At 53.4% G+C, this 27948-nt stretch overlaps 14 protein-coding genes across 14 annotated transcripts; 9 read left to right on the forward strand and 5 right to left on the reverse strand.

Moving 5' to 3' along the window:
* Positions 1-427: 427 nt before the first annotated feature.
* On the forward strand, positions 428-2757 carry N7474_005910 (major facilitator superfamily domain-containing protein; the record flags this gene model as incomplete). The annotated part of the gene is made up of 3 exons (XM_057197325.1): positions 428-2114; positions 2176-2198; positions 2251-2757. The coding sequence occupies 3 exons, from the start codon at positions 428-430 to the stop codon at positions 2755-2757; spliced, it is 2217 nt and encodes a 738-aa protein (XP_057054721.1).
* Positions 2758-2982: 225 nt separating this feature from the next.
* On the reverse strand, positions 2983-3976 carry N7474_005911 (uncharacterized protein; the record flags this gene model as incomplete). Its single annotated transcript, XM_057197326.1, has 3 exons — positions 2983-3045; positions 3107-3853; positions 3911-3976. The coding sequence occupies 3 exons, from the start codon at positions 3974-3976 to the stop codon at positions 2983-2985; spliced, it is 876 nt and encodes a 291-aa protein (XP_057054722.1).
* Positions 3977-4458: 482 nt separating this feature from the next.
* Positions 4459-5523, forward strand: N7474_005912 (uncharacterized protein; the record flags this gene model as incomplete). The annotated part of the gene is made up of 2 exons (XM_057197327.1): positions 4459-4537; positions 4598-5523. 2 exons carry the CDS (start codon positions 4459-4461, stop codon positions 5521-5523), a joined length of 1005 nt encoding a protein of 334 aa, XP_057054723.1.
* A 307-nt stretch (positions 5524-5830) lies between these two features.
* Positions 5831-7526, reverse strand: N7474_005913 (uncharacterized protein; the record flags this gene model as incomplete). The annotated part of the gene is made up of 2 exons (XM_057197328.1): positions 5831-6490; positions 6555-7526. The coding sequence occupies 2 exons, from the start codon at positions 7524-7526 to the stop codon at positions 5831-5833; spliced, it is 1632 nt and encodes a 543-aa protein (XP_057054724.1).
* A 669-nt stretch (positions 7527-8195) lies between these two features.
* On the reverse strand, positions 8196-9092 carry N7474_005914 (putative esterase/lipase; the record flags this gene model as incomplete). The annotated part of the gene is made up of 1 exon (XM_057197329.1): positions 8196-9092. One exon carries the CDS (start codon positions 9090-9092, stop codon positions 8196-8198), a length of 897 nt encoding a protein of 298 aa, XP_057054725.1.
* Positions 9093-9630: 538 nt separating this feature from the next.
* N7474_005915 (uncharacterized protein) lies at positions 9631-11123 on the forward strand (the record flags this gene model as incomplete). Its single annotated transcript, XM_057197330.1, has 6 exons — positions 9631-9720; positions 9771-9846; positions 9899-9908; positions 9974-10212; positions 10259-10951; positions 11005-11123. 6 exons carry the CDS (start codon positions 9631-9633, stop codon positions 11121-11123), a joined length of 1227 nt encoding a protein of 408 aa, XP_057054726.1.
* A 440-nt stretch (positions 11124-11563) lies between these two features.
* N7474_005916 (phosphopantothenate--cysteine ligase CAB2) lies at positions 11564-12775 on the forward strand (the record flags this gene model as incomplete). Its single annotated transcript, XM_057197331.1, has 1 exon — positions 11564-12775. The coding sequence occupies one exon, from the start codon at positions 11564-11566 to the stop codon at positions 12773-12775; it is 1212 nt and encodes a 403-aa protein (XP_057054727.1).
* Positions 12776-13680: 905 nt separating this feature from the next.
* Positions 13681-14112, forward strand: N7474_005917 (uncharacterized protein; the record flags this gene model as incomplete). Its single annotated transcript, XM_057197332.1, has 1 exon — positions 13681-14112. The coding sequence occupies one exon, from the start codon at positions 13681-13683 to the stop codon at positions 14110-14112; it is 432 nt and encodes a 143-aa protein (XP_057054728.1).
* A 335-nt stretch (positions 14113-14447) lies between these two features.
* On the forward strand, positions 14448-15837 carry N7474_005918 (glycosyltransferase family 31 protein; the record flags this gene model as incomplete). The annotated part of the gene is made up of 2 exons (XM_057197333.1): positions 14448-15446; positions 15514-15837. The coding sequence occupies 2 exons, from the start codon at positions 14448-14450 to the stop codon at positions 15835-15837; spliced, it is 1323 nt and encodes a 440-aa protein (XP_057054729.1).
* A 647-nt stretch (positions 15838-16484) lies between these two features.
* N7474_005919 (polysaccharide deacetylase family protein) lies at positions 16485-18144 on the reverse strand (the record flags this gene model as incomplete). The annotated part of the gene is made up of 3 exons (XM_057197334.1): positions 16485-16798; positions 16849-16934; positions 16988-18144. 3 exons carry the CDS (start codon positions 18142-18144, stop codon positions 16485-16487), a joined length of 1557 nt encoding a protein of 518 aa, XP_057054730.1.
* A 303-nt stretch (positions 18145-18447) lies between these two features.
* Positions 18448-20628, reverse strand: N7474_005920 (DEAD/DEAH box helicase; the record flags this gene model as incomplete). Its single annotated transcript, XM_057197335.1, has 9 exons — positions 18448-18797; positions 18851-18996; positions 19047-19240; positions 19291-19442; positions 19494-19573; positions 19627-19984; positions 20036-20171; positions 20227-20284; positions 20342-20628. The coding sequence occupies 9 exons, from the start codon at positions 20626-20628 to the stop codon at positions 18448-18450; spliced, it is 1761 nt and encodes a 586-aa protein (XP_057054731.1).
* Positions 20629-21233: 605 nt separating this feature from the next.
* On the forward strand, positions 21234-22794 carry N7474_005921 (pantothenate kinase; the record flags this gene model as incomplete). Its single annotated transcript, XM_057197336.1, has 4 exons — positions 21234-21452; positions 21547-21829; positions 21898-22411; positions 22464-22794. The coding sequence occupies 4 exons, from the start codon at positions 21234-21236 to the stop codon at positions 22792-22794; spliced, it is 1347 nt and encodes a 448-aa protein (XP_057054732.1).
* A 463-nt stretch (positions 22795-23257) lies between these two features.
* On the forward strand, positions 23258-24963 carry N7474_005922 (uncharacterized protein; the record flags this gene model as incomplete). Its single annotated transcript, XM_057197337.1, is given in 2 exon segments — positions 23258-23271; positions 23283-24963. 2 exon segments carry the CDS (start codon positions 23258-23260, stop codon positions 24961-24963), a joined length of 1695 nt encoding a protein of 564 aa, XP_057054733.1.
* Positions 24964-25472: 509 nt separating this feature from the next.
* pigc (phosphatidylinositol N-acetylglucosaminyltransferase) lies at positions 25473-27060 on the forward strand (the record flags this gene model as incomplete). The annotated part of the gene is made up of 2 exons (XM_057197338.1): positions 25473-25833; positions 25886-27060. The coding sequence occupies 2 exons, from the start codon at positions 25473-25475 to the stop codon at positions 27058-27060; spliced, it is 1536 nt and encodes a 511-aa protein (XP_057054734.1).
* Between the last annotated feature and the right edge of the window lie 888 nt (positions 27061-27948).

Below are 27948 nucleotides of genomic sequence, written 5' to 3' on the forward strand. Positions count from 1 at the left end.
AATGTTGGGCTGTAGTTTGAAGCTTTTCGGGGGAAATGATGCAAGTGGGCCTGCTTCAGCACAGGCAGTCCAGACCTTGGACATGGTGGAAATAACGGACATCGGAGGATTTCCAGGAGGAAAACAATATTAATACAATCCATGCTGTTCCAACGCATGTCCTGCCTCTCACTGTAATCCAATAATGATTGTGAGCCGACGGAGGCTCTATGAATTAGCAGAACACGTTCCTAATTCAAACACGTTGACTGGTTGTGTAGTTAGACGAATCGTGACGAAGGTGCAGCGCTAGTGGTGGTTAGGCACGGACGTAAGTACAATCAGCTGAGCGGCGCTCGTATTCACCCGAATATGTAGCAACTATAGAGAAAATCAAACATCTCCTTTTTTATAACATGTTGGAACATTCCAAGCTTCCCACACGGCCATGGCAAGCGTCCATCCAACTGACCGTGAATCCAACGAAAATGTGTCTACATGGAAGGCAGTGACCGAGTGGCTGCCATTTCCCTTCGGCGACCATCCATGGTGGATGGATGGCACAACGCGTGTGCCGGACGAAAAGGAGGACAATCCGCGCCTCTGGCGAGCTGGAGTGATTAATATCTTTGACCATAATGGTTTCGACTTTCAGGTCTTCATCGTCGCCGCATCGGGCTTCCTCACAGACTCTTACGCCCTCTTCGCAACGAACGTGATCCTCCCAATCTTGGCTTTTTTGTACTGGCCAAACCAAACAAACCGCCAGCCCGAACTCTATATCAATGTTGCGACGTTGGCTGGCTCGGCCTTTGGACAATTACTGTTCGGCTGGCTGACAGACCGACTCGGACGACGGAAGCTTTATGGGCTTGAATTAGTCCTGGTGATTTTTGCCACGCTTGGAATGTCTCAAGCGTCAACAGGCATGCACAAAAATATGGATATTTTGAGTTGGATTGCGTTCTATCGCTTTTTCCTCGGAATGGGGATTGGCGCGGAGTACCCTCTGAGTGCGGTGATAACGGCCGAGTTTGCTAGCACGAAATACCGTGCCCGAATGATGGCAGCTGTGTTTTTGATGCAACCACTGGGACAATTGCTAGCAGTCGCCGTGGGTTGGGGGGTTATGGCGGGGCTGATGCGATCGCGAGACCTACAAGGATATGCAGACCACGGGCCAGCCTTCGAAAAGCTTTCGGTAGAAAAGCAACAGCAGATTCTCTCGACCTTGGATAGCGTCTGGCGGTGGGTGGTTGGAGTGGGTTGCATCCCCGCCCTCCTTGCCATAGTCTGGCGATTTTCAATTCCCGAGTCCCCTCGATATACCATGGATGTCGCTCATGACCCTCTACAAGCACTTTCTGCGACAAAACGCCAGTTTCGTCGCACAGCGCGTTTGATAGAATCCGAATCTACGCCACTTGAAGACCGCTATGAACTCAGGCAATTAAACCCTAGAGCAATCACAGATCATCCTTCCCCGGCACGATCACCCCAATTAGACCGTGAAGATACTCCGGGCTTTTGGGATTTCTTCTTTGAACAAGGCAACATCAGGTATCTTGCAGCTACATCCGTCTGCTGGTTCTTGCTAGATTTCTGCTTCTATGCACTGGGAATTAACTCTTCACGCCCTCTTGCTGCTCTCTGGGCGTCCGGCGTTGCCAATGTTACCACAGTCACCACGCTACCGGCAAGTGTCACTAGCATCACGATCCCTGTTACTCATGCAGTGACTGCCCACGGGAGCATCTATAACCTGACTACCTCCATTGTCGCAGCGCTTCCACCTGTGACAGCCACTTTGACTACTGCTGCGCCTGCCACTTACTCCGGTCTCAATGTGCCTGACTATGTGAATATCTGGGATCCTACATACAACATGTTCGAGGAAATATCGAACAATGCGAGGTCCTACATCTACACCATTTCTATCAGCTCTTTGGTTGGCAGTGGGCTTCTTATCTTGTTGATTGATTATATACCTCGGAAGATGTGGTTGGTGTGGTCGTTTCTTGTACTGAGCGTTTTGTTTGCCGTGTTGGGGGGTGTCCTAGTAGCCGCTGAATTTACACCTGGGCATTGGGCAACTGTGGTTCTTTATGCGTTGTGTCAGCTGTTTTTCAATCTCGGTAAGTCTGGTTCGAATGGAAGCCTTTTGAGATTCAAGAATACTAACTGGTGCACACACAGGACCAAACACTTTGACTTATATCGTGAGTGTCCCTAGGGCCTTCGCATAAAGCAAACTGACAATGATAATTATAGATTCCCACTGAGATTTTTCCGACTAGATTTCGCGCCACCTGCCACGGCATCTCAGCTGCTTGTGGAAAGATCGGCGCAATCATCGTCCTCATTGTGACCGAGAAAACAATGATCAACACAAATCCCAAGGCCCTAGACAAGTTACTTGGGGTATTTTCTGTACCTCTAGCCATTGGTGCGCTATTTGCATGGGCTTGGATTCCGGAACTGCAGACAGCCCCGGTTGATCCTCCACGGGCTCTCCGTTGGCCTCGACTGCCGAATAAGAGCCTGGAGCAGCTGGCAAAGGGATGGACCTACGCGACTGGTACGGATTTAACACAAGATCCCTGGACTCAAATGCCAAGAGGCGAGAATCAAAGACTAGGCTTTTCAAAGAAGCTATCTGATTTGTGGGGTTCTTTTCGATATGGTGGCCGACGGAGAGTTTTGACCGCAGAGGTACTTTCTGAGAGTTTGACAACAGCGGATGATCATGTTCTGCCACAAAATGACCTAAGCGATTGATTTTGCGGAATTTAGATTTATACCCAGCAGAATCAAACCAATATCAAGGCAATTCCAGTCTGTAGATCCATTGTAATTGCACATGGAATTTACTATATACGAATGCAAGGCCGGCAAGCAACAGAATAATGCCTTATTAAACACACTGAGTCTGTTCCCTTTTAGATGCCCTCGATCGTTGCACCGCCATCAAATTCCGCCTCGCGCAGAAAATATTATAAATCGTCAAAAAGCCCCAAACCGAGCCCACAAGTACAACACTCGCTGCTGCTCCCACCAGGCTCGCCACTGTAAACACCACTGAAGCACCCTGAAAGCCATCACTGCCTCGCAACCAATTAGTACCTACCCCAACCTGCATTGCGCTCGCGACAATAGTGATAAAGCCGAATACCGAGAAGAGCCATGCAAAGTTCCGCTCCAGGAATGCCTTGGACCGTGAAGGTTCCGCCATGAAGCCGTGGACGAAGTTGTGCATAGTGAAAATATCAGGAGCGAAACTGTAGATGGCATTCAAACGGGAGAGTCGGAGTTCGCCATAGTGGTATCGTGGCGAGACTGAGTGGAGTGTTTCGGGATCAATGTTTGTGAGGATGTCTGTGACAAAAGGGATCCATTTCTCCCAGGTTATAGATGATGGAAGAAGATGTGAGCTGTGTGCGATGGCGAGGTCGGACTTGGAACAGATGAGCCAGCAATAAGATAGAAGGAATCCACATGCACATTGGTATAGTGATTGGTCCTGAGTCAGGATGCTGCCTTTCGTCATCCAAAACTCGTGGCATAGTAGATATTCCGGCAGAGGCTTGATGAAGATGCGTGTGGAGAGCCATATAAGATGTTCTTCTGGGTTTTCGGTAATGACAATGGTGCGTCCTAGGAGGTTCTGGCGGTGGAGTGGACGAGCAGCTTTCGGAAGTCCTGCCAGCCAAAGATGAGAGTAGATCTTGTCAATGGATGGCGTGCGTAGTTCTTGATTCAGGATGTCGAGAATCGGGCGTTGGGGGTTGAATCCAGTTTTAGCGTGATATGTTGGAAAGATTGGTATGATATTTTGGAGTTCATGTTCCTTCCTGAATGGTGGATTGAAAGTGATCTATGCCCATTCGTTAGCGACAGTATCGCTTCATTCCAGTAGAAAGAATAGAATTACAATCTTCTCCTGAATCGCAGCTGTCTCCTGTTGACTGAGCTGCGTTCTTTGATCTTTGCAATCCATAATCTGTTTGGGTTCTGCTGTCACAAGAACTGCCGAGGGCCAGGAGATCCCTTCATGTCATTGATATGAAATGACCTATTTAGCGTGGACTGGGCGTAGAGACTCTGATGAGGTGTCAGCAATGACGCTCGGACATTAAACAGGCGCTCGTAAACTTGCTGCGCCACTGCCGCTACCAGGGCCCGGTGTTGTATAGACTAGTACGTCTAGTACGTATCAGGGGTTTGAATTTACAAACTATTCCTACTCGCTTTTATTCCACTATGAGTGCCAATAGTCGATAGTCGTATCCAAGGGAGCGGTCAGTCAACTATAAGTGAATCCAGAGCAGCTCAAACGGTGCTAGACAAATAAGGCCCGGAAAGATACTACAGAGGGAAGGGATCTACAATGATCAGGATCTCATCACGTGCCCAAACAAACAACGGACCCGCGATAACCAGAGCAGCAGCTTCACCTCACCTCGTCTCTCCAACCCAGCCATGAACCAACCTCCCTCTCCGTCCCCAGACCCCCGCGAGGGGCGCTTGGACTCAGAAATTACCTCTATCCGCAGTCAAAGTAAGCCCCATTCCCCTAATCTCCAAACCAACCAAGCACCCTTCTAACACCCCAAACAAGTCCGCGCCCTCCACCGACGCCGCCGAGTCCTCACATCCAGCCTCCTCACCTCAGACCCAATCCAGAAACTTCTGCAAAGACCACGAATAACAACATCCCTCGACAACATCTCCTCCATCTCACCCCTCGTCCGCGCAGCGGGAACACACTCCGACTCGAACCACCACCGCGTCGCCTTCGGGACGACCGCGTTTCCTTTCAAAGATCCCTCCCCGACGTCCTCAGGTGAACTACTAGGTCTGCGCATTGATATCTGCGCGCGCAATGGGCGCTTCACCAAACCGTACTATGTTCTCTTGCGTCGGGAACGCACGCCCAGAAGTGCCGGTGCCCATGCCGGTGCGGGACGTCCTCGGAGACTGTTGCGTGTCTATAGGCATACCGTGCCTGCGTTTATTTCCATTGCGAGATTGGAGCAGGTGTATCTGCCACCCTCTAGGCGGGACGGCGATTGGAATGGGGAGGAGCGGGGGGAGAGTATGGACCCCGAAGACGAAGAGGAGGAGGAGGACGACGACGGTCCTTTAAAGCCGTGGAAGCAGTCGGGAAAGGCTGCGCGAAAACAGGACGTGCGTGGGTTCGTCCGGGAACTGCGCCGCGAGCTTGTGGCGTGGCATGTCCGTGTTGATGCTGTTGATCTTCTGCGTGAGAAATTGGCATTGACGGAGTCAAGCAAGGCCGTGGCCACGGCACCGGTTGAGGGTACTGGGATTGTGTCTCTTTCGTCTACGGCGCTGGAGGCGCGGTATGTGCGGCTAGAGTGGGAAGATGGCCGGGTTGGGCGGTTCAAGTTGTCCAATACGGGTCTTGTAGAGAGGGCCGTTGTGATTGGGGACCAGGGTCGAGATAAGAAGACTGAAGAGGCTATGACTGGTTCTGGTGGGAGAGCGGAAACTATTCTGGAACGGCTGCGTGAGGCTGCCTAAGTTACGAAACGAACAGACATGAATGCAATACTCGAGATACCCCATACCTAACTATGATTCATGGATCAGAACTATATAAATGAGATTTCTATTCAATGAGCTGCACCTATATACCAAGATCAAGGCTATGCACAACGAATGATCATCAGACTACCGCCGCAATGCGTATGTAGAGCACGACATGTAGAAAAAAAAAAATTAAAACAATGATAAATGGTCATCACAAGAAAAGAAAGACAGACGATACTGAGGGTAAAATGGGTATCACAAAAATGGGATATATCCAAAAACATAAGAAAGAAATTGACTAAAGCGCCGGCCCGGCCAGAGACGAAGACCGTTCCGGGATAGAGATCGGTGGCGTGGCTGTCGTCTCCGAAGATTGGCCGGTAAATGTCAGCGGAGGCAGCGGGCCATACAACCGACCATGCTGCGTTTCGAGTTGGCAACGGAGGATCGCTTCCTCGAGATGCCAGCGGTACCGAAGGGCGGTCTTTTTCGCCTCCAACGCCTGCAGAAAAGCGGCCTCTTCGCGCTGCTGCTCACTTTGCAGGTTGCTGATATCTTGGACATGCTGCTGGCCCATCTTCTCCAGTTCCTGCTCCATGCGCGCAATGGCTTCTTGGAGTTTGAGCTCTTGACGTTCGCGGAGGACCTTGAGCCGGGCTTCGTGCAGCGAATCCATGGACTCGTGGGCGTGGTATTGTTGCTCCAGCTGCTCCATGTGCTGGCGCGTGAAACGGCGCGCTGGCGACGGGGTGGTCACATCGGAGCTCATGGACTCGGAAGATCCTGTTGTTGGAGCGGTGGGCGAGGAGGAAGACGGCGGCGGACTGGCGTTGCGGAAGTAGCCTTCCATGTGCTTGATGCGTGTGCGCGAGTTGACCTTGGCGCGCTCGAACTCACGCTGCTGTTCTAATTCCATCGCGAGCTGGCGTTCTTCGATGCGAGCGGCGGCGGCAATATTCTAATTACAACCGTTAATTAAAACAACACCAAAAAGGAAAGGAAGGAGGGAGGATTTGTCGAACCTTCTCGGCCTTTTCTTCCACCAGGCGCCGGTTCTCGGACTGCCGCGCGGAAACAACGGCCTCGTGCCGGCGCCGGAGGATGCTGAGGGAGGCTTCCTGGAATGCGACGTGCCGATTTCTTTCCAAACGATGCCGTTCCGACATCTCGCTCAGCTGTGGATCATCCACGCTCCTCTGAAGCGCTTCTTTGTCAAAGACGGGGATCTCTAGCCGGAGAAACGAGTTATCGGTGTTACCGCCGGGAGCAGTTCCTGGACGTTGGCTGGGGTCGGGCTTGGACTCGAGATATATTCGTTCCACGCTTCCACTTTCGCCCTTTGCAACGGTGACGTGCGACTCGGGAGGCAGCACGACCGTCGACGAAGCCCGTTTTTTGCGGAAATAAATGCGCCCAATCGCCTCCTTCAAACTGCTTCGCCGCTTCTCTTTCTTATCGGAGGACGAGGCGAAGGAGGCGATACTGAGCATGGAATTTCGATTCGCCTTCCTGGCTGCGAACCAATCACTTTGGCTGTAAGAACTGCTGCCATGGTGGTTCGCTTTGCCCTCGCTGGAACAGTAGGACGTCGGACGGGTGGAAAACGAGGCTAGCGACCGCGTACTGCTAGGCTTGACATGGTCCGAGGAGGCGAAGGTGATTTCCGAGAAGGACGAGACGACCTGGTCGAGAGGAGAGGGGGAATGCGAGACCGGCTCGCGCGACGGGGTGATATCACCGCAGCTGGAATTGCGATTTGTCGACGATCCTGACGAGAGCACCGGAGAGGTAAGGTCGACCATTCCCGACGCGATCGAGGCGGCCAGCGGTGCTGATGCCTCGATCTCCGGTACTTTCAGTCCCAACTGCCGCGCCTCATCAGCCAGCTGCTGCAGCCGCGCCTGTTCGGCCTCGGCGGAGGGCTGCTGGAGAACTGCCCATCGGTATTGGTCCTCATCGAGGATGGGGCCGGCGGCTGTTGGACTTGGCTCCATGTGTTGCATTATCTCCGGCTTCCTTGTTTCTTCTTTTCTTTCTTTCTGTACTGTACAGGGACTGACGTGGCGCCTGACCCGCGGGCGCGCACGGCGGAAGGGGTGGGAGATCGGGGTAGAGAGGAAATGCGCCGGCTCGGCTGGAGGTGAACAAGAGTTAGAAAAGGAGCGGGCTCGTCCACGGTACGTCGAGCACGGTGGACGAGAGAATGCGCAAGCACGGCATGCGTTATATTTGGGGGCGAGGGATGAGACACGAAGGGGGTTGGTTGGGGTTGGGGGGTCAATGGTCAAAGGTCAAAGGTCAAAGGACTGTCAGGGAAGTGAGGGCCAAAGCCAAGCCAAACCTGCGCTGTCTTGGAATTATTTGTTCCGCCGACCCACGCCTTCCCGTTCCTTGGTTCCACGAGGTACAGTTATTCACGGCAAATTACGATGGACTCCGACAACGAACGAATTATTGCATATGCTATATACAGAGCACGCTGGAGGAAATACCATGACGCCTGACGAACTATCCGTTCCTCAATCCTTCCTGGCGGCCCAAACTCCCACCAGTTCCTCCGCCCGACTCGGCAGGTAGGGCTTAGGGTTATACCAATCCAGAGCAGAACCGCGGTCCGCGAGAAGTGGGCCAGGACAGGCACACCACTCGAGATAACTACAGAATTACTCGTTCAGCATCTCGATGGCCAGACGGTACGCATCGTCCTTGGCCTGGTGCTGCGGCGTGCCCGGCTTTGGATGCTGCTTATCCCATCCATGATTGCAGCCCTCCATGCGCTTCAAGACTACATGCCAGCCCGGCTGCTGCTGGAGCCGGTGTGCAAAGTCCTCCGCTTCGGGGGCAAGAGAGTCGCCGGACGCGGTAACTACCAGCAGGCGGCGCGGGAAGTTCTCCAACGGCGCAAAGGCCGGTGAGACGCGCGGATCGCGTCTATCGTATTGGGAGTTGATGGGCACATAGGCGCCGCTGAAGACGCGCGCAACTGGGACGGGTATCACCCGCCCGGACGGATCTGGTGCGACCTTGGCTCCAGGGTCGGTGTGCAGATCGAGTGGCGGGTAAATTGCGATCAGGGAGCGGAACGTAGCAGGCGGGAACAATGTCGCAGAGAGCGCTAGGGCGAGATTGGCTCCTGCGCTGAATCCAGAGAGCGATACATGGCTGAGGTCGAATTCGTCCGGCCGGCCCAGAACGTAGTTGACAGCGTCCTCGACGTCGTGGAGTGCTGCGGGGAACGGGTGTTCGGGGGATTTGCGATAGGGCAAGTCTAGCACGGTGTATTTGGTTTCACGGCTCACGCGCCGACAGTATTCATCGTCACTGCCATGGAGAGGAAGCATGAATCCGCTTCCGTGCCAGTTGAGCAGGACGGGCGAGGGACCCGAAAACGAGCCTGAGCGGTACACATGCACCCTGAGGGTCCTGCCCGCATCCCGGGATGAAATGGTTCGCACTTCATCTGGGCGAACCGAGACCCGCCGGATGACCCAGCTGATCCGGGTGAGGGTACGGAGAATCACCGCGAAGCATTTGTGGTAAATATACCGCCAGAGAGACATGGTGGTTTGCTGACAGAGAGAGAGAGAGAAAGAGGAGAAAGAGAGTGAGATGGGCCTCGGCTGGACATTAAATGTCGATCCTCCCCGTTGATGATGATAATGCAGGGTCGGAGTATCCAGTCTGGGCCTGGTCAGCGTTCGGACTCGATCATGATCATTTCCTGCATAGACCCACCGACGCTCGATGAAGGCATTGCAAAAGAAACTGTTTCTTCATGTCTCGCATAGACCTAACTTCATACTGCGACGCACCACTCCGGCGGCACTACCAGCTAAATCTATAACCAATATTCAAGGATTAGATACTGCCACCGTTCGGTTGAACCCTAATAAACACTGAAAACGGTTATATCTGGCCGGAAATGCCGAAAGCAAGCGGTTTGCATCTCCGTCCACTACAGCGATAAATGTATGAACACGCACTTCTGCTGACTACACACACGCACCTGCCGGCCAATGGTTCTCAGCTCCCGCTGTCGTCATCTCCGTCTTTCGTCTCCAGCTCTACTCTCGATTGCCAGCCTCCGAAGGAGTCAAGATGGCCACTAAAGCGGACCCAGCGGACTCCAAGTTCACTGTTTTCATCCGCCTGCCTTTCCCCCGGGGTGATTTCGTCGATCCGCCGCCTGTTAGTATCCCGCCCGTCCGTCAAGCTCTGGCATGCACTGACCTGCCCAGGTTGAATGGAATGCATCCAAAGACCAAGCACTATGGGATATCCTTTCGCGCCCATCAAAGGGTGATGATATAGACTGTATGTAATCTCTATCTTCCCGTGAACTATTCCATGCTAACACGTTGGACAGGGAAGGCCCTGTAAACTATACCTCATATTCCCAAGTCGCCCGAAATCTGCTAACCTGCTAACCCATCATGTACAGTGCGGATAGGTTTGATGTTACCTTGCAGTTTTTGCTTCAGCAAGCAGCATGGCTCTACGACCGACAGTTGTCTCAGGTGCGGGCTCAAATGCGCAAAGTCCCCACGACGCAGTCAACTTCTCCGTCTCCGGCCCCGGGATCGGTATCCGGCAGCGGCGCATTAGGCGGACAGCTACAGAAGGGACCTCACGGTCCGAGTAGGCAGGTATCACAGCAAAACGATACACTGCCACTACGAGGTAAGTATCTTCCTGGCATGTATAACATCATCTGACAACCACGCAGCGGCCGCCGCTCGGCGCACGAGTTCGACATCCACCACCACTATCAACCAGTTCCGCAGTTCCCGTGATCCATCGCGCACCGATACACCAACGGGCGAAGGGAAGGAGCAGCGCTGGGATTCGTTTGGCCGTCGGTCGTCATTCACAAGGCGTGAACAGCCACCACCTACTTCGCTCTTGCGGTCGCCTCCACTCCAGGAAGAGGATTTTACATCCTCCTCTTCGGAAGAGTCAGAAGATGAAGACGACACTAAACAAGCCCCTCGTTTCAAGCGCTTCGGGAAATTCTCTACTCATCGGGCCGGTCTACGCGACGACGAGGATGAAGATGACGAGGATGATACCCCTGCATTCCTTCCGCTTAGTCGAGAGACCGAACCAACGTCAAGGGAGAGGCCTGTACAAGAGCTCGGCGCTGCTCTTCGATCAGAGGAACAGCGACGGCGCAGCACAGATCAGCAGCCCAGACCACGGATACCGGTTACTGGCGAGTCGTCAGCAAGCTCTGCCAGCTCTGGAGTCCCTGCCAATCTACCCCAGGGTGAGAGTCGGCGATCGAGCCAGGCTATGGGGGCATTGAGCCCTCATCAACGTGGAGAGGTGCCTCGTCGGAGTCCTCGCAAGTCTACCGCATCGGGACGAGAGGCGAGTGACGGGACTCCGAGCATGGGGAGTAGCTTCAGTGACCTGGATGGTAAGTGATTGATTTGTTGTCTCTGGTCCAGATATTGACAATCGCCCTGTTAGATGCCAGTGTCACACAATCCGCGCTTGAGGAAGCCCTGATGAGCAACATGCAGCATGGCGGCATGGCCAGCCGCATGAGCACAATCAGCCAGGCCCTTCGCAGTAAATACCTGCCGTGATCGTAGCTTATGAAATAACTCCCAATCTACCGTTGCAAGTGAAAATAAGAGAAAGTATTGTAGTTGTAGGATTGTATACTCTGACCGCATCCGGATCCACGTGACCCCGCTTCCTCGGCATCCTCGGCGCAGGCCACCACTCATCCAACGCCTAACCTGCATCGGTCCAGCGGCTACTCTTCCCGGTCACCCGCGGACAAGAACATGCCGATTGAAACTTGACAGCGGGGTACTATTATTATCTGTTGTGACCCAGACATCCACTGTTGCAAACACAGACAGCTCATGGGAATTGGATCACTAGCTCATGCGAAGTTGCTTTTCTTGATATCCCATCTCCACCCGTGGTTTGCTGGAGACGTTTTTGGCTCAACACTATCTACACTTTTGCAATAGCTACACTACACTCTCCCACAAAAGCACACACCTGAACAACAAAAATGGCCCCTGACCTGAGTGAAATGTCACCGGCCGAGGCCGAATCGGTCTACTTCAATGAATATCCACCGCCCAAAAATCTCCCCAATCATGAAGCGCTCGCCCGAGCATTCATTGAACTCCACGTCGAAGAAAATCGGCGCGTGGTCCTGGTGACCTCGGGAGGCACGACAGTCCCGCTCGAAACGCAGACGGTGCGGTTCATCGACAATTTCTCCGCCGGTACCCGCGGCGCCACGTCCGCCGAGTATTTCCTGCAGGAAGGGTATGCGGTGATCTTTCTGCATCGCCAGTACAGCCTCCTGCCGTACTCGCGTCATTACAGCCACTCGACCAACTGTTTCTTGGACTTCATGGACGAGGCGCCGTCCAACTCGGACAGTGGACATATCGTCGTGCGCGACGAGTATCAAAATGAGATGCGCGATGTGCTGCGCAAGTACCGCTACGCCAAGCAGAACAATCGTCTTCTCCTACTGCCGTTCACCACTATCGCGGAGTACATGTTCGAGCTGCGGTCGCTGGCGAAGCTGATGCGGCCACTCGGCGCCAACGCGCTCTTCTTCCTCGCCGCGGCGGTCAGCGACTTTTTCATCCCGCGCAGCCGCATGGCTGAGCATAAGATCCAGTCAATGGAGCTGCCTGCCCATTTAGACAAGCGGGATAACGCCGTCGGGTCGGATGATATCTACACCGGCGAGAACGAGGATGAACCACAATTGCACCGCAAGAAGCTCGTCATCAACCTGGACCCGGTCCCCAAGTTCCTGCACCGCTTAGTCGACGGCTGGGCGCCGGACGGGAGCATGGTCGTCTCCTTCAAGCTGGAAACTGATCCGGACTTACTAGTCTACAAGTCCCGCACGGCGCTACAGCGATACTCGCACCACCTCGTCATCGGCAATCTGCTCTCAACACGGAAATGGGAGGTGGTCTTCATCACCCCTGACCCGCCGCACGAGCGCTGGATCCGCGTGCCCAAGTCGCGGCGTAGCAAGAGTATCTCCGGTATCGAGGACCAGGTCGGCTTAGTGGAGGCTAGGAGGTTGCATACCACTGTGCCGGCCCCGGATACAGAGGTGGAGGCGGATCCCGTTGCCGCGGAACATGGGAAGAGTCGTGATGGGATTGAGATTGAGAGCTTGATTATTCCGGAGCTGGTTAAGATGCATACAAAGATGGTAGAGAAGAAGGCAAAGCGGGATCAGCAATGATGGACTTTTTTTTAAACAACATAAGAAAACGAATGTATACCTTGTCATATCAGGATTTGTGATTTTCCTTTCTAGGCAGTTTGGCCCTTTGTTCGCCCCATCCGCCGTTCAACACCATTCCCTCGATATCATAGGCCTGGCCCCTCGCTGCACTCTTTCTCTCTCTATTTCCCCACTCTCTATTCAGCACTGTCACAAATCGCGGCTGGGCCCTTGTTATCTCGCCTTTCTCCGGGGTCTAATAGTTTGCCTAGTCTCACCATGCGACTGGTTCCTCAATCGGATGGCCCGTGAATGCATTGTCAAGATTATTTCTGACACGCTTTATGTAACTGGCCACGCTTCATTAAACCAGCCGCACACTGGTAGCTAGGGGAATTCTGTTCGACCCACCACTTATGACGGGACAACGCCGCAGATACATCTCTTCCTTCTCATCTACGCTACGTCGTCTTCGTAAATCCTCAAAGAAGGAGCGAGGGTCAATGTCGCTAGCTTCTTCGCGCAGGCGAGCGCTCACTGTCGAAGCTATCACGAATGCACAGCCCCAGTTACAAAGCTTCCTTCTCACAAACCTTCCCCCTGAGGTCAGACGGCAAATATACGAGTACATCATGGGTGGAAGAGTCACTCATCTCCGACGAACTGACACCGGGAGACTGAAAAACGTGTGGTGCAGCGACACAAGCCATCGCGGTCACGGTCTCGTTCTGCGCGGAGATGAAGAAATGTGCTTGCGAGCGGTCGAGCCCTGGGGTTATAATCCGATGCCATTGCTTCTAACATGCCGACAAGTGTGAGATTGATCATGTTCACCCAAAGGACGAATACAAATGCTCACAGATTATCTCAGGTATTCCGAAGCCATTGACCTGCTGTATTCAGAAAATGTGTTCCATATCGGAATGAACTTGGACATCCTCGAGTTGCTACCGGTCTACTTCTTGCCTCAGCGCTTCCAAGCCATCTGTTCGCTAGAGGTAGGGCCGAGTAATTCCTTCACGGAGGTTGAGAGGGACAGCTTAGAGTATAAGCAATGGGAACGAGTCTGGACCTTAATTGCTTCTATGCAAGGGTTACGGCACATTCGGGTGTGGCTTACTGGTCATCAATTTGACGAAGTGGTTCTAACGCCCGCTGCGGAGCGTTTGTTGTTGGAGCCACTGCTCGTAGTACAGGGAGTTCCGGATTTCCAGGTCGATCTCGTCTCGGAAGCATCAGGCGCGGAGATGTTCCAGGATACACCGTTTCAAGTGAATCGCTTTCTACCGGATAGCGAAGACCGAGTGTCATTGAAGGAGTGGGTGTCCGGGGATCAGCGCTCTCCAGAGGAGTAATGGAAGCCCGCTCCAGTCGTATACAGTATCTGGAAGACCTGGGAACCATGGTGTAACTAAACCAGCCTACAGAAAAATAATCAGGCACCTCGAGTCGGGTGATTACTCGCACCGATTGATAAAAGAGAAGACTGCAGTATCCTTGCGCATTATTTAGTTGTCAGACTCAAGGCTTCTTAGACAGGGGTACTTGCTGTACTGTACTAGGTATGTGGGTCAAATTCCTTAACACCACCATGACATATTCGTGTTGATCAGCCCTTCTCTTTTCCTCCTCCTATCTTCAGGATGTCCGTCTGGCATCTCTTATCCTCCCACTCTCGTTAAGCCTCAGCATGCTCCCTCGCCGGTTCAGCCGTCGCCTGGCTGCCGTCGCCACCGCCGCCGTTCTCTTCCTCCTCTACCATCTCTACACCCTGCAATCGGGACTCCAGCCACCACCAGCACGACAGCTCTCCTCCACCACCGAACCCGAGTATACCGGCGAGCCCGAGCCCGTGTGTCCGCCACTGCCCGGCATCGAGGATGTGCTGGTGGTGATGAAGACCGGGGTGACGGAGTCGCGAGACAAAGTCCCCATCCACTTCGCGACCACCCTCCGCTGCATCTCCGACTACATCATCGTGTCGGACTTCGACGAAGAAATCGAAGGCGTCAAGATCCGGGATGTTCTCCGCAACGTGGACCCGGAGGTCCGGGATCGCATCCACGACTTCGACATCTACAACCGCATCCGGCAACAAGGGCGCAAGGGTCTGGGCGACAGCGACTTCAGCGACGTGGCCAATTCCGCCATCGGTAAACCCAACAATCCCGGCTGGAAGCTTGATAAATGGAAGTTCCTGCCCATGGCGCAGGAGGCCCTTCGCACGAAACCCAACGCCAAGTGGTTTATCTTCCTGGAGGCCGACACCTACGTCTCGTGGACGACCGCGCTGGCGTGGTTGAGCCATTACGACGCCTCGGAGCCGCACTACCTTGGCACGGAAACCCAAATCGCCGATGTCATCTTCGCCCATGGCGGGTCGGGCTTCGTGCTCTCCAACCCAGCTCTGACCCGTGCCGTGGAGAGTTACACGTCCAACACCAAGGAGTGGCATGATTATACGGACTTCCACTGGGCCGGGGATTGTATCCTGGGCAAGGTCCTCTTTGATGCCGGCATCAATCTGGAATTCTCGTGGCCGATCCTACAAAACTCCCACCCCGGCGAACTGAGCGAGTTCACCAAGGGCTTCTACCGCGAACCATGGTGTTTCCCCTCCATGGCTCTACACCATTTGACCCCTGCCGATATCAAAAGTCTGTGGGAGTTCGAGTCCAAGCGCTGGCGCGTATGTTCCTCTTCTGCCCCCCTTTTTTCTATTTTGTCTACGGTTTCTAACCCAACGTCCGATCTAGAAAAACAAATACACCCTGCTACATAGCGACCTCTTCCGCGAATATCTCTACCCCGAAATCGCAACCCAGCCCACTCGTCTAGACTGGGACAACAACGCCGAAGACGACCAGCCATTCGCTACATCCTTCGAAGACTGTCGCGAGGTTTGCGAGGCGCAGAAGGGCTGCGTACAATTCGTCTTCAAGGGTGGATCCTGTTATACAGGCGGTAACCCGCGTCTTGGTAACAAGGCCTCCGACGCTGTGTCTGGCTGGCTGACGACCAGGATCCGGAAAATGATGGATAACAAGGGATTGTGTAGTGCGCCGGATTGGGGGGTCTGATTGGTCTCTTTCTATATGACTGGGTGGCATGGCTTGTTTGGCTACCTGCTCCCTCTTCCTCTTTCTCCCTCTGCTTCCCTACCTACCGTCTGCATATCCTCTTTTTCTCGCCCTATACTCCCATCCTCTCTATCTTAATGCTTTCAGCATGGCGTGTCTTAACGCTTTCAGCATGGCGTGGCAGGGCCGCATCTTTTCGCAATAGTCATGGTTATTGCGGTCTTCCCTTTCTCCTACATCCGCCTCGCTCTCCATCTTTCCCGTCTTCTGGTCTTTTCTCTTTGTGTTTCAAAATGCTTGTCATTGGTATCCTCGCATAGATGCCGGTCTGGGGATATTCCGTGGGGCTTGTCTTACTACATTTTTCTCTGGGGCGTTACGAGGGTCGTTGCTACACATGCATCTCTTGCGAAATATACGGCTTTCTTTTCTTCGTGCTCTGTGCTGTTCTTGGGAGTATTCCCCTCTGTCCGCTGTGTTGCGGAGTATATTTGGGATCGAAGAATCAATTTAAACGAGTGGATTCGGCTTACAAGGCATTCTACCGTATCCGTCTGGAGGAAGTACGTCTGAATAAGGATAGAGTAGAATAATTAGGATGAGGTAAAAAAAGGAACCCACGCACAATCCTCATTCTATACAGAACATCACAAAGGCGGTCCATCTTCTAAACACTGATCAATGCGCATAATTTGCATACCTGCATTCTTGACCAACTGAATGAACTGCGGCAGATACTGGACCGTGGTTGGGTTGAGATAGTGCATGACAGCGAGGTTGCCTCCCCGGGAGACGCTGTTAGTGAATGCCTCGAGTTGTTTCTCAGGCGTGGTGGTGTTGGCCCACAGCCAGTCCTCTACGTCGACGGTCCAGTTGACAATGTAGGGGTTGGGAAGATGCCGGGCGAGCTGCTGGCGCATGCGGGCGCCGACGGTTCCATAGGGTGGACGGAAGTATGATGCTGCGGATAGGTTAGAATGAAGGAATAGCGAAAAAAGAAGGGCTGCATACACTCGACATTGAGCCTTTCTTTGAAGATCTGCATTGTCTGGAGGATCTCGTCGTCGATTTCTCCCAAAGTCGGCAGTGCCTCCATCCTTGGGTATTGTTAGCCTGTTTGCAAGGGTTGTTCGAGTCCCTGTGAACATACTTGGGATGAGTGTTTGAATGCAGCGCAACTTGGTGTCCCTTCTGCAGCATCTCACGGTATACCTGAGTGAAATTGGTCTCGGGGTCACGGAGTCCAGCGCCCACAACGAAGAAAGTAACTCGAACATTCTCCCTATCCAGGATTTGCATGACCTCCTGCGCAAGCTGCGGCTGTCCATCATCGATGCCAAACGCGAAAGACCCCGGCCGCGAACAGCGAAAAACAAGCCTGCCGCTCGGTAATTTGCTCGGTATTCTGAAGTACTCATTCTCCGGCGACGGTGAGGGAACCATGGGCACGATCTCGACGCGGTGCAGGGTAATTGACTCGTTAGTGTAGAAGCCATGGAACGAAACAGACACCACCCGGTTTTGAGCAATGTGGAAATGAGACAAGGGAATGTAAAGCTCGGTCTTGCTGTACCGACCAGGCACCCAAGTAGGACCGTCGTTCTTCCAGGTCCTGTTCCCGGCGGGTGACTGTGGCTTGTCTTGTCGAGTAGTTGAGTTTCTGCTTTGACTGGCCTCACCATCCTCACTGACGATAGTCCTCAGCACATATCGCGCAGCTTCCACTGTATCTGGCACACCAGGGAACGGACGACGATGGGGGTTGCACTCGGCGTTGTGTTCGTTCAGTGAAACACTGAATTTATCTGTGCCTTCGAAGACAACATGCAGGAACTGATTCTGCCACGGCCAGAGACTGAAGCAGCCATCCGTGTCGAACTGGGTGTGGAAGTTCTGATCTGGATCTGTCGGAGTGAAGCGCACAAAGCCTGGACTGTACTCGACGGTCAGGTTCTCACCAGAACCGTGCCAGAAGCCCAGGTCATTGTGTGTGGCACTCTGAAAGGTGTCGATGACCAGAGGTGGTATGACCTTTTGCTTTTGAGGAGATTTGCGGCTACCATCTCGAAGCTCGTTCCAGTGGTTGGGCTCGGCGAGTTGGTGGACCAACCCTGTTGCGGTGGAGAGGACGACGGCGACAGAAAGGACAGACGATGCCCTTGCGGATAAGAAATACTTCATGATCAAGGGAGGGTCCTTCAAATGAGCGAATGGAGTTGGGTCGGTTGAAGAATTGCAGGAAGAGAAGGAAGGGCAGGAGAGGACGAAGAAGACATCCCCGATATCAACAGCAAGAACGACCGCCATGAGGGCAGGCGCCTACGAGTCTACGACACAATGGAGATCAAAGCAAGAGGATAGATTCAAATTGCGGGAGTGATGGAAAAGAAATAACGCCAACGCCAGCAAGACCACAGGATCCCCGGCAAGAGAAGAGACGAAGTCTGCCAAGTTCTCTCACTGAAGAAAGAAATCCTCCCACCAGGTTCCCCGTCATCCAGTGCGCAACAAAACGAAAAGAAAAGAAGTGTTCAATATCAGAACCATCGAAAGCCACCAGATCAAACCGTGAAACCCGTAGATCAAAAGTCCTGGCAGATGTCACCTGGTTCACCAGTTGTTGGTGGGCTCCTGCTGAGCCTGGGTCGCCCATGTCGAGCCACCCAGAGAATTGGATGCAACATCAACAAGGGGCTCCTTGAAACCATTCTGAGGCTCCTCAGAGGCACCCCACCCACCTCCCTGAGTGCCATTTCCCTCGTCAGCATCGCCATCCTGCGAGTCGTTGCTATCATCATCAAACACCAGGATATTGTCAGAGGGAGTAAAGTGCTGCAAAAAGTCGGGGATTTTCTGGCCAGTCTCCATGAGAATCTTGACCAAATCATTGCCCATGTCCGAGTCGCCATCGTTGTAGAAAGAGGTTGCAAGGCCCTCGTTTCCGATACGAGCAGTGCGTCCTAATGTATAGTTAGCCACGAATTCCAAATGTGGGAGAACAAAGAGCACATACCGATGCGGTGGACGTACTGGCCGATAGCGTCGTCACCACGGGGAAGATCGTAGTTGATGACATGCATCACGTTGGCAATATCCAGGCCGCGAGCGGAGAGACTGGTCGTGGCCATGACAGGAGCCTTCGCAGTGCGGAAGGCACGGCTGGAATTGTGTTAGTCGAGTCAAAACAGGAGACTTCATGGGACGCATACATGGCATCCTCGCGTTCAATCTGGGTACGGCCACTGTGGATAGAAGTGCTGGGCAGACCCATATTGTAGAGGAAATCATCCACAAAGTCGACCTGGTCCTTGGTATTGACGAAAATCAGGGTACGGATAGGCAGCATGCTCATGATCAGATCGTACAGAGCCTGCTTCTTGGAGCGGTCCTCAACAAAGAGAATCTCAAGTATAGTCAGTATCCGGTTGTGAACTGGCGCAAGATGATACTAACCTGCTGGGCCACATTGATATGAGTGCTGCCAGGACGGCCAATGCGGATGCGGACGTGTTCTTCGCCCAAGTACGTGCGTGCAAGCTTACGGCATGCCTTATTGAAAGTAGCCGAGAACATCAGGTAGTGGTGGTCGGCGTCCTCATTGACATCTTGCCAGAAGTTAGCCGACGGTCATGAAAGAATCGTTCGGGCATGCTTACCTCCGCCAGACATGAGCCGAACGAATTCCTGCTCCCAGCTAGAATCCAGCAGCTCATCCGCCTCATCAACCACAGTGTAGCTGGTACATTGTTAGTCAAGTCATTACGGGGTGTCAGTAGAGGCAGCGCTTACCGAACACGCCGCAGCGAGAGAACGTGCGGCTGGTTCATGAAGTCAAGAATACGGCCAGGGGTACCAATCAGAATGTCGCAGCCCTTTTGAAGATCCTCGCGCTGGAGGCGAATGGGGGCACCACCGTAGGCGACGCAGGGACGTAACATCGAGCGGTAGCACAGCCGGCGCGCTTCGTCAAAGATCTGGGTTGCCAGCTCGCGAGTAGGGCACACAACCAGCACCAGGGGCTCAGCCCGAACAGTGTGTGTGGCAGCATCGAAGCTCTCCGCGTAGGGACGAGGAGCTGCCAGCTTCTTCGCCTTGCCCATCAGCTTCGACAGGATGGGAATGAGGAAAGTGTCCGTCTTGCCACAGCCTGTTGTCTGTCAGCGGCAGGAGCCATGAGAACCAAGAGATTTTTGCATACCAGTCTGAGCAATTCCAATGAGATCATGACCACGGAGGATCGCAGGGACTCCGTACGACTGGATAGGCGTGGGGCGCGCGTACATGCACAGCTGGATGTTCTCGAGCATGACGGGATGCAGCCCGGCGTCCTTCCACTGCGTATGTGTGCGTTAGCCAGGCGGAGGTATATGGGAGACCGAGTTGACTTACGTCCAGGATGGGCTTGATGGCATCCTTGCTCTCGCAAGTCACGTCGATGGCGTTCAGGCTGAACACAGACAGACCAGGTCAGATGGAATGTTGCAGGTGAAAGTTTGTTACTTACGCGTCCAGCTTGTATCCCACGCGAGTGATGAAGTCGTTGCGGAACAGCTGGTCCTCCAGCTCGGGCACGGGAGGTCCAACCTCGCCGAACTCGTCCTTCCATTCGTACTTGGGCGCGACGGCAGCCCACTCTCTGACTTCTTTGGTGTCGATATCATAGTTGAAGGGAATGGGCTTGGTCCATCCAGCCTCCTGGGCAGCACGAGCAGCATCCTCCGTGGTAGGAGGAGCAGGAGCAGGCGTCTCCATGGTCTCCTCGGGCTTGGAGTCCTCAGCGAACTGCTCCATCGTGGATGAAAGAATTAACAGAAAGGGTCAAATAAAGAAAGAAAGTTGTGAGATGGGGAAAGGAGCAGAGAATAGAATCAGGAGAAAAAAGGAGGAGAGTGTGTCTAAATGCAGGACTGAGCTCCAGCAGGACACGCAGTGGATGATGAGCAGGTCCAAAAGACGGCGTGTGAGGTTGAGAATGAAAGAGAGATAGAATGGAAAAAGCAGGCAGAAGGTAAACAAGCAGGCATCGCTGAGTCGGCGATGCTGAGTCGGCGATGTTGCTGTGGGTGGTTGAGAATGGACGAAGTATAGACGGGGGGTGCACGCCGACACGTTTGTTCACCATCAATCGTGTATGAGGATGTCATTGTTCTGTGTTGAATGAATGCAGACAATAATCGAAAATGATAGTTAGGTCTGTATAGATTGATCTAGTATCCGACATCGTCTAGTACTAGTAGACGATGTGATACTATGGAGTATACTAGACCTCGGCTCGCCTGCCGGTTCCGCTCGGCCCAGAAAGAACGGTACGCAGTATGCCTGGGCACGCCCTACCTGGACAGCTTCGTCCCTCACCTTCTCTGCTGCTGCAAACTGCTGCCCATCCACCATATATCATGCCTTCCGATCGCACGGACGAGTCGCGCAAGCCCCGTCCGCGTCTCGAGGAGGCTATCACCAACCCGGGCGCTGTCAAGATCAACGTCACTGGCGCCTTCATCGTCGACGACGAGCCCCGGTCCAAGAGCCCCGTCGATGCCGAAGGGGTTCACTACGAGAACAAGGATATCCGCCTGCCCCATCATACCGGTGTAGTTAGCCATGTCGCTGTTGACGTGAGTCCTTCTCTTTCTCTCGCTGTTCTGAATTTTCTTTTTCGCCCCGCAATCTTCTCCCCCGCCGAAATACTGACGGATTGGGATCTTCCAGATCGGCGGATCACTGGCGAAGCTCGTCTATTTCACCCGCGAGCTGGACGCTGCCGATAATGGCGGTCGCATGAATTTCATCAACTTTGAGACCCATCGCATCGATATCTGCATCAACTTCATTCGCCAATTGAAGGAGGAACACGAGCGCAGCAATGGCTCCGTCCGGGACGAGTTATGCGTGGTCGCCACCGGCGGCGGCGCCTTCAAATTCTACGACAAGCTCAAGGAGGCGCTGGATGTGAATATTTTGCGCGAGGAGGAGATGGAATGCCTGATCATTGGTAGGGGTGCCCGGCGGACGGACGGACGGAATGCGCGGGATGCAGGCTAACCAAACCCCTCTCACCAGGCCTCGATTTTTTCATTACCGAAATCCCCAACGAAGTTTTTACCTACAGCGACGCCGATGTCGAGCCCATGCAATTTGCCGAGGCCCGACCGGATGTCTACCCGTATCTGCTCGTCAACATCGGATCCGGCGTATCCATGATCAAGGTGTCGGGCCCTCGACAATTCCAGCGGGTGGGGGGAACACATCTTGGCGGTGGCACGTTCTGGGGAATTATGTCGCTGTTGACGGGCGCTCGCACTTTTGACGACATGCTGGCCATGGCGGACCGCGGCGATAACAGTGGCGTGGACATGCTTGTCGGAGACATCTACGGCATGGACTATAACAAGATCGGGCTCAAGAGCACCGCCATCGCGAGCACTTTTGGCAAGGTCTTCCGGTTGAAAAATGCCGCCGAGCGAGGTGCCGAGGACGGCGAAGGCCTGCTGCAAGAAGAAGATGGCGGCCCAAGCAACGGCGACGTCAATTTTCGCCACGAAGACATGAGCCGGAGCTTGCTTTATGCCATTAGGTATGCTTTTGCCCTTTGATCTTTTATGCCGGATTGTGTTGACCTGTGACAGTAACAACATTGGTCAAATTGCCTATCTCCAGTCGGAGAAACACCAAGTGAAGCACATTTACTTTGGCGGCTCCTTTATCCGCGGCCACCGCCAGACCATGAACACGCTCTCCTACGCCATCCGCTTCTGGTCCAAGGGCGAGAAGCAGGCCTATTTCCTGCGTCACGAAGGCTACCTGGGTGCTGTTGGTGCTTTTATCCGCCGACAGCCACAAAACTGGGGCCGCCGCAATAGTATCGACGACGTGGCTGCACCGCAGGCGGTGCGCAACCTCGTCCAGAACAATATTCTCAACCAAGATCCACCGAATGGACCGTCAAGCTCGTCATAGAGCTTCTTGTCCATTCCTCATCCTCTCTCACCCGCTCTCGGCCACGGTCTTCGAGCGTGTGCATCTATCTGTCCGTTCCTCCGAATCCTCTGTATACCCCGGTCACCATCTCCGAGCATATTAGAAAGAGTTGGTTTCCATATAGAATGGCGGCCGAGTTATTTTAGCTGGCCGTGGTGTATTATCTTACTAGAATCCATGTCCGTGTCTATGTTTGGTTGGGCTTTTCAGGTAGAGCAAGCTTGTTTATGCTCTCTTACCACGCTTGGCTGTTGCTTTTCCTTCTCCTTCTCCTTCTCCCACCTCCCTCGGCTCTCTGTGTTTTGCTCTCTTTACCAACTTCCTTTTCCGTCTTCATCTCTCTCCTCCTTTCTTCCCACCTCCACTCTCCCTATCTCTCTTGATTCAACTGGAGCAACCGAGATCGCTTCTTTCAAAACAATTCTCGTTTCAACTTGCAGCCATGGCTGACCCCCCGTCTCTCCAAGTCCCAAGGAGCTTGTTGCACCTGCGGCACCGACTGTTCATCAGGCTCTTCTTGAGGACGTGTCTTCCACTTCAAACGTCCCACAAATCGTCTCTGACTCCGTGATTGATATCAGCGATGCCGGGACTGAGATGCTCGAGGCTTCTCGCGGTCGTCCGCATCGTCGTCTGCGTCGTCGGGGCCTCTCAGTACCAGATGGCTCCGACGCTGAGGAGCTGGATGAACCTACAACCAGCCAGCAAGAAGCTGTGGCGAAGGAGAATACCGTGACCGCGTGCTCTACACTTGTTAGACTTCTTCAACCGCCTCTTACAGCGAGCTCGCCACTGTCGGATCTACCCTCGCACATTAGCGAACGTGATGAAGATACTATCATCCAAGATATTCCTGTGCTGAAGGACAGCTCGATTTCCACCGTGAATGGTGGTGTCGATTCTACCAAGCCTCTTCATCTACCTCCTTGTGGAAGTTCGGCGCTGTCAAACGTCTCTGACACAACTGAACTCGATGAGAACGCCAATCAGCCATCCTCCCTGCCGAGTGAGACCTCCGCGCCCTTTGAACCTCTCGGCAGTCCAGATCTTAAACTACCTCGCCCCGCAGACGTTCCACCCGTTTCAAGCCGTGCTTTTCTGTACTTCCAACGTGTCTCTGGTCCAGGAAATGTCTTCCCCGCCGGCCTTCGCGCTATTCTCAAGGAGTGGCACGTTGCAAATTCTGAAAAGCTGCCACCGTGCGCCACAAGATCCTGGTCTGCATCGCGATCGGGTCCTTTCATGATCTTTGACCGGGATGGCGACGAACTGCAGCTTGCTATTTACAAGGTCATCACCCATGCAATTTCTCATCCTTACTTCGTCATGGTTCTTCTGTCGGAGAAAGGCCTTGGAGAGCTGGTTGCTCCCACTAGTATTCGCCCCAGGATGACCACCAAGAGTTTGAAAGGTCAATACCTCCTTGCGTGGCTCGGTGTCACCCAACAATGGGACTGCGAGGTGTCCGCTGTGAGGGTTCCCATACTCGATGACAAAAAGATTCGGTTTGACCCCAAAATGTTCGATTACGCGCAGGATAACCCTCTACTTCTACGAGCCATTACCACGCCGAAGAAGAACAAGGACTCTTCACCTGCAGATTCCGCGAACCACGCAAGCGGCAAGAGTCTTCACCCATACCCGACCTTCTCGGAACCTGTGCTCTATGCACCTACGCCTAGTCCGATTACACAAGCTTCTGAAGATGACGAGAGACCGTCACCGCAGAAAACAAAGGACCAAGCTTTCTGGGCTGATCAGGCATCGAAACGCGAACTTAGTGAAGTATCCTCAGACCATTCCACCGACCGGAATGTGCGACGACGTCTCTTTGCCCCCACCCCCACACCATCTTCGCGCATCACCAAAGCGCGATTCAAGCTCGTATCGGAGACATCTGAGATGACGCGTTGTTTCTCCGTGGGGGATTGCGAGAACGTCGATGTCTTTTTCAAAAAAGCACGCGAGTTCTACCGGAGCGCTCGCAAAGCTAGTTCTATGGCTCTTGCGTGCCAGATTCCAGGTGTTGAGGGCATTCGGTATATCGGGGAAGGATGTCAGGATGAGTTCCGTATCTTGTGCGAGGACATTGACCAGCTCTCTGGCGGGGTTGGCATTCTCGTCATTGATATCAAGCCGGTGTTTTAGATGTTTATGAGTTGCTGATGTCCGAAAGAACTGGAGGTGTTGAGGATCTGTTGAACAATATTTGCGAAGCTCTGTGGATATTGTTGGTTTACACACCCTGTCTGTCACAACGTCAACCTTTGGGGGGCGCTTGTGAGATATTCAAGGAATTTTGTACAATACTAGGTAAATGTGAATGTAACGAATCTGCCTTCCAACAATCTTTCATTTCTAGCCAGGGGATATATTCATTATGCCAAGCCAGACGTCATTTGGCAGAACATTTCTACCTGCTTATATAAATATACTCCTGAACCCATTCGAATAAAGAGTTCTTAGCCGTTCAACCATCTGTCCACAGCATATACCTCGAGATCACATGACTGATCTGCTGAGTCAGCCACCTTGCCGCGTCCTCTTGTGTCTTGAATGTCAATTGAATTAAAGCAAACCCGTTAGGTATCGACGGTGGAAACCTGACGCTCTCTTTCCTGGTCCAACGATGCTGCGATCATAACCGTGTCAGCTCAATGAATTCACCACCTCCCTCGTTGTCCCCTTTCCCTCCACCGATACCCGTCGACACTCACCCGAACCGTTCGAACCCTCCTGGACTAGAGCGAACCCTACCCGACCCCAATCGTCTGGCACCGGAGGACGCGTACTTTGCGCATTCTATCTCAAGGATTCGCTCCGCGCCTGCGCACTATGCGGATAATTTCCGCGCCCTGAACGGTGATGCTACGGCCACCGGCATGGCCGCGTTGCGGCCGGAGACTGCACTGCTCGGTGCGAATCCAAACCACAAGGATATTCGGAGACTGCGAGGGACGAGCGGACGTCGGAGGCGGAAGGGAGCTTGGAAAAAGCTTCTCTGGGTCAAGCAGTCATGTATGTTGCTGCCTCTGGTGCCAGATCGATGAATGCTGACGGTCGACCATAGATCCAGATAACTACACCGACACCGAAACTTTTCTAGATCATCTGCAGCGGAACCCTCGGGTCCGCCCTTACGATTTCTGGCCTCTCGTGGCTGATTCCACTGTGATTGTGCAACATGTGTGCTCCGTCGTCATTTTTGTCTGCTGTTTCGTCGGGATCGTCCAGGATAGAGTGAGCCCCGTCTCGATCGTTTGCTGGGGGAGTGTCGGCACTGCAATGGGCTGGACACTGTGGGACAACTGGATCGGGAAAGAGCATGAGGAAGCTCCACAGGTTGCAGATGGCACCGCGGGAGTTGACGATGGCTCCAGCTCCAGCTCGATGACTAGCGCTGCCAACCCGCATGGCAATCATGCGCAGCCTAATGGTTCCACCACCAGCCCGATCCATGGGCTTGGTCTGACGATGTCTAGCAACGAATCTCGGGAGCAACTGTCTAGGCCAAGCACAGATCTCGCCGGAAGCTCTGACGCAGTGCGGGATGCAACCACACACAATATAGCACCCTCGGCCTCCCCAGCCACCGTCTTGGGCAATACCGAAGCTTCATTACTCCCGGAAGCCAGCCGATCATCACTTTTCTCATCTCGCAATCGACAGCGTCTTTCTACCGTCAAATCGGCCTTTTTAATCTATTTTTCCCTGCTCGGACTCAGTCCGATTCTTAAATCGCTGACAAAATCCACTGCGAGCGACTCCATCTGGGCAGTGAGCTGTTGGCTCTTAATCACGAATATTTTCTCCTTTGACTACGGAAGCGGAGAGGGCGCCGACGCCACCAAATTCCCGGCTTCTCTTTCTACCAATGCCGCCGTAATGGCGTCCACGGTACTCGCGTCCCGTCTTCCGACCACCACCCACGTGTTCAGCCTGATGCTTTTTTCAATGGAAGTCTTTGGTCTGTTCCCCATCTTCCGCCGCCAATTGCGTCAAAAGTCCTGGACGGGCCACGCTCTTTTGACCTTTGCCTTGGTGGTTGTTGCTGGAGGTGCCGTGGGCGTCACACTCAGGGGCGGATGGGCATCAGCCATCATCGGCTCCGTGCTAGGGAGCATCTTGACTGCGTTGGCCATGGGCGGTTGTAGTTGGTGGCTCATTTCCCTGCAGAAGTACAAGAATGTGGTCATTGGGCCCTGGGATCCTGCCCGGCCTATTATTCGGCGGCATTGGAACTAGGCTCTCGACATGCTTATTCTTTCTTCGCATCTTACCTGTCATATAGAGACCTGGCGTTGTTTCTTATCCCTGATTCGCTTATACCCCTAGAGCATTTGTACCGTCGAAGATGAACTTATCACATAATGAAATACTGCTTTTCAGAAAAGACATGTCGAGCTCGCACGAGACTCGAAGACCCGGCGGCTGCCTCAGCATTTCCGTTGCCATTGCGGTGTTTTTATGTGCGTTGAACGGGGCATCCAGTGATGCAGAATGGAATGCGAGCCAAGCGGGAATGTCTGTGGTGTCGATCTGGCATGCATGATCTCTGGCCTAGACTGCTTCACACTCTCCAAAACGAGGCCCAAGAGACTGACCCTCAACCTTTAGAATTTCCATGGTCTTTCTAACGGGTGGCTAGATCGGGATGTTGGAATTAATGACCGCATCCATTACATTCCCGCCCTCGCCTTAGGGCTTGTCGTTCATGGGCTTCATCCAACCTCAGGTTGTCTTCGCATTCTCCACGGCATGAAAGGGATGAGTAGAACAGCGACAAGTGCCAGGTTCTGTGCCAACGCTCCGCAATTCAACCCGTCGCCTATAAACTCTCTCGGGCATGGCCGCTGGACAGTGCGTCGGCCCCCTTTGGGAGGCATGACGTGGGCGAAGAACGGCGATCATTCTGGTCGTGTTGATGCTATATTCTGCGCCCTCGCTGGATTTTCTCTGTTTCCTTTCTCTTCTTCTTCTTCTTCCTCTTCTTTGCTCTCAGTCCCTTTTCGCGTGTCCGATTCATAGCCTCGGCGCTGGTTTCTTTGCCCTTTTTGATATTCGGGTCTTGCCGTCTTGGTTGACGTGCCTAACTTTTATCCACTCCTTACTGTCGCGTGCTGGAGGATCACC

This window comes from Penicillium riverlandense, assembly GCF_028828495.1.
Source record: "Penicillium riverlandense strain IBT 135883 chromosome Unknown utg000003l_segment0_segment0, whole genome shotgun sequence".
In the NCBI taxonomy this organism is placed as follows: Eukaryota; Fungi; Ascomycota; class Eurotiomycetes; order Eurotiales; family Aspergillaceae; genus Penicillium; species Penicillium riverlandense.